At 65.2% G+C, this 4,525-nt stretch overlaps 1 protein-coding gene across 1 annotated transcript; it reads right to left on the reverse strand.

Annotated features, from left to right (window-relative positions):
* LOC108633263 lies at nt 655–3,464 on the reverse strand. The gene is made up of 2 exons (XM_018041572.1): nt 3,338–3,464; nt 655–2,100 (listed from the first exon to the last, which is right to left on the reverse strand). The coding sequence occupies exon 2, from the start codon at nt 2,069–2,071 to the stop codon at nt 845–847; it is 1,227 nt and encodes a 408-aa protein (XP_017897061.1). The 5' UTR covers nt 2,072–2,100; nt 3,338–3,464; the 3' UTR covers nt 655–844.

Here is a 4,525-nt window from a genome sequence, read left to right on the forward strand (position 1 = left end):
GGTCCAGTGACTCAGTGCCGGGCTGAGGGGCGCACACAGTGGGACCCCAGCTCCGGCTTGGCCACCAGGGAAGTAAAGAACCCTCTAGTTCCGGTCGAGGCCCAGTCCTCTGCTGGCCCACCTCACAGAGGCCCTGCGATGGCCGGGCTCCAGCTGCATGAGGCCGCAGGTATGGGTCAGGGTCGGGGACCAGGGTGGCTGCCCGGAGCCTGTGCCATTCCAGGGGAGGAGCTCCCTCCATGCCCGTGAGCTTCCCCCACGATGAGCTGTCACCCCGACCCACCTGGACTCTGCTCGGGCAGTCTGGGGGTGCCCGACCCTCGTTCCCTCCTGACTCAAGCCCTGGCTTGACAGGCGCCCTGCTCCAGGACCTGGTGGTCAGACCCACTGCTAGAGTGCTCTCTCAGCTGCCTGGTCTAAACAAACAGGCTTTCGGACCAGGATTAACTTAGACGCTCAGTTGTTACATTCTATCCTCTTTTGTTTCCAAACACAGCATCCTCAAACACACACAGTTCACAACGCGGCCTGCTTTGATAGAGAGGAGGAACCCCACCGGCTGCTTTCAGGCCCTTCTGAGTCAGTTCAGTCACTCAGTCGAATCCGACTCTTTGCATCCCCGTGGATGGCAGCTCGCCAGGCTTCCCTGTCCATCACCAACACCCGGAGTTTACTCCAACTCATCTCCGTTGAGACAGCGATGCCATCCAACCATCTCATCCTCTGTCTTCCCCTTCTCCTCCTGCGTTCAATCTGCCTTCAATGCCCAGGGCAGCCCGGTCTGCAGGGACCCCCAGGGGTGGCCGGGTGTCCAGCAAGGGGCCCTGCCTCTGCCCTCAGACCGTCACACGGGGTTCACCCCGACCGCCCCGAGTCTCCTCAGCTGCAGGGACACAAACTGGCAGAAGCAGAGGCCCACCTCCAGGTGGCCCGGGGCCCCCGCGGCCTCCTCCCAGTGGGGGAAGTGCGCATGGGCCAGGCAGCAGGCATAGCTGGACGAGAACCGCAGGATGGCCTCCTGGAACGCGGCCTCGCCCTCGGGGGCGCCCAGGAAGGCCCGCTTGCAGTCGCCCAGCACCACGTACACGAAGTACAGCTTGTTCTTGGTCTCGCAGCCCACGAGCACCGAGTGCGGTGCCAGCAGCAGGTTGGCCTCCCCGACGCGGCACGCCAGCTCCCGCAGGGTCCTCCTGGAAGACCTTCGGAGCCAGCACAGGGTGTTGACGCTTAAGATCACGAAAAAGGGGCAGAAAAATACATTGGCGCTGATCACGAGGAGCCGCTGAGCTGGATGGAGCTCACGCAGCCCCAAGACCAAGGGTAAGAAGAGCGAAACCACAGCGAGGAGCATGAGGGCTATGGCGAGGATGACCCTGCAGCCCAGGTAACGCAGGAAGCAGCGTGGCGAGCGCACGCTGTTCAGGATGCCCACGGCTCGCTTGTACAGCTCGGGGTCCTCCAGCACCTCCTTCAGGGCGTCCGGCACGGCCAGCGTGCTGAAGCTGCCCACCTCCCACGAGGACAGGCTGTCCCTGTTGATGCAGTCCAGGGTCAGCAGGGCCTTCCCACTGTAGAGGGCGGGGGCCGAGCGCAGGGCCGGGGGGCGCGCCAGGCGCTGGTTGGGGGTGCACAGGAGCTGCACCAGCTTCTGGAAGAAGCGGCCGTCCGTGGCCTCCAGGTAGGTCAGGTGGCTGAGATGCAGCGGGACCCGGCAGGGCCGCAGCAGGACGGGCAGGACCGGCTTCCTCTCCAGGCAGGAGCCCACGAGCGACAGGTCGGCCTCCAGGAGGCACCAGCGGCTTTGCACAAAGTCCTCGCTCAGCACCAGCAGCACCTTCTGGCTCTGCTGGATGCAGCCCGCCATGTTCTCCAGCACGTTCCTGCCGGGCGTGAAGTCCCGCTCGTGCAGGCACACCCTCAGCCCCGGGAGCTCGGCCTCCAGGCGGCCGGTGAGCCCGTGGGTCCACACGGCGTCCACGCTGCTGTAGCTCACAAACAGGTGGAACTGGTCGCCGGGCCTCAGCGGGGGGATGCCCGGGGCCCCGCCTTCCTCCCCGGCGCAGGAACCCATGCGGGCTGCCCCGGGTCTGCCTCTGGTCCCTGAGAAGAGAAGCGCCCTTAGGCTGCAGGAGGTGGAGACGGACGGGCTGACTGCAGACGGACAACAGCCAACCCTCTGCAGGGGTGCAGCCGCAGACACAGTCGGCAGCTGTCAGCCCGGGAAGACACCAAGCACCCAAACCTGCCAGGCGTGGTCAGTGACGGCCCGCCTTCCCCCTCCCCACTTGGGACCCACCAGAGGAAGTCACAGGCACCCCTCACCCGTCCCGAGGACACAGCCTCCCGGGGGACCCTGAGCCCCTCCCACTCTGGGGCCTGCCTTCGGGTCTCCACCGAACCCCAGTGACGGGGACCCTGCTCCAGCACACCCTGGGGGTCTGCCCTCTGTGGCGCCCACTCAGGGCCTCTGGGGACATGCACAGGACATCTGGCTCCAAAAGGGCTGGGGCTCACGGAGGCCACATTCAGTCCCCTGTGGTTCACGTGTCCAGCGGCACGGGGGCCTGGATGTCTGTGCCCTCCCAGACTTCCTGTGCTGAGATCCTAACCCCGTGGTGATGGTCTCAGGAGGTGGGGCTCTGGGGAAGTGACAAGGCCACCGGTGGAGCCCCCAGGCTGGGGTCAGTGTCCTTCTGAAGGAGACCCCATGGAGTTCCTGCTGTCCCCACCCACCCTTTCACGAAGACCCGGTGTCCAGCAACCAGGAGTGGGCCTCAGGGAAACATCCTGGAAGCTGAGGCCTGCAGCCTCTGGCCTCCGGGGCTGTGGGAGGGCGCTGGGGCTGTGCGGTCGCCTCCAGCGGTGCCCCTGGTGGGGTCACGTGTTCAGGGCCCTGGCTTGCCTCTGCTCTGCACGCCTCCCCGAATGAGGCCCTGCCGGGCTCGTCCGGGATCCAGAGCTGAGCCTGGGCCGCCCTCACGGGTCTGCCTGCTTGTCCCCAAAAACACGTCCTGCAGGCGTCCTCGCGCGCCCACGGCCCCGTGCAGGTCCCAGCAAGCAGCCCTCAACCCCGCAGGCCCAAGGCAGGCTGTGACCTTCCGGCCTCTGGGTCCTCTGGCTCAGAACCCTCCCCCCTTGGGGGAGCAAGGTGGGGGTCACGAGGGCCAGGTCAGCTCGGGAAGACCCTGTGTCTAGAGCCCCCTGCCCCTGCCACAGGGCCCCTGCATCCCGAGTCGGCCGGCAGCTGAGAATCAGGGGAGGTGGCACTGAGGCTCAGAGGGACATCCTGGGGAAGCCAGGCACTTGGGACCACCTCCTCCCCGCCACCTCCTCTCACCTCCAAGGGGGAGAGGGCGCTCCCCCGCAGCGTCCAGGCGTCTGGGAGGCAGAGGCTGCCGCTGTGCTTCTTGGGCACCAAGGGCCTCCAATGTGGTGCCCACGCTGCCCGCTCCCCACGCCCGTCCTCAGAGGAGGCCTGGGAGCAGCTGGGGCGTGTCTGCCCTGGAGGGAAGGACTTCTGCAGCCGAGGCTTTCTGAGACATCTCTGCTAAATCTGATGAACAGCAGGAAAGTGAAGGAGGAAGGAAACTGAGGAAGGAGGAGGTTTCAGGGGAAGTGGCCAGTGCAGCCGCTGCTGGGCAGGGGCACAGGCTGGTCCCGGAGGCAGGACCGCCAGGGCTCCCATGGAATCCAATTGATGGTGGAGCCAGGTGAGCGAGAGGCCCTGGCGGGGCCAGGAGCTCTCTGGAGGCTGGGCCGAGCCCTCCCGCTGGAAGTAGCGAAGGGAAGGGCTGGGGTGACCCCTCTCAGGAGGGCAGGCCAGGCTGCGGTTAGCGGGGGAGCAAACTTGATAACTGGGGCTGGCTGCCAGCTCCCAGGGAAGTTCCCAGCTGCCAGTGATCCTCCCCAAACAGCTGCTCTCCTCCAGGAACCTCCCCCGGGAGAGGGGCCGGCCAGCTGCACTCTGCTGTGGCTTCTTGAAACCCTCGCTCCCTTCACCAGTGCCGCCCAGTGACCCGGGAGGGCCACCTGTGTCCCTCAGGGCCTGGACGTCTCCCTCTCACCTGGGGAAGCCGGCCCCCAAATGCTCCTCTCTGATCCGGGCCATTGCACACACGTGATCACTTGAAAAACACCTCTAAAAGCCTCATACCCGAGGAAGAAACACAAGCTAAATCAAAGAGGCACTAAGTCACTCCAATCTTGTCTGCTCTTTGCGACCCCGAGGACGATAGCCCATCAGGTTCCTCTGCCCATGGCATTCTCCAGGCAAGAATACTGGAGTGGGTTGCCATGCCCTTCTCCAGGGGATCTTCCCGACCCACGGATCGGACCCAGGTCTCCCGAATCGCAGGCGGGATCTTTCCCGTCTGAGCCACCTTTCCACTTAAAAACCTGAGATGTCACATGGGCAGGACAGAGTTAGAGAAAGCCCAGGGGTGACCAGAGCACTGCAAACGGGGACGGAGCTGTGACCTCCGGGCTCTCTTCGGAGCCCCAGCAGCACTTCCGCTAGACTGCGGCG

This window comes from Capra hircus, chromosome 26, assembly GCF_001704415.2.
Source record: "Capra hircus breed San Clemente chromosome 26, ASM170441v1, whole genome shotgun sequence".
In the NCBI taxonomy this organism is placed as follows: Eukaryota; Metazoa; Chordata; class Mammalia; order Artiodactyla; family Bovidae; genus Capra; species Capra hircus.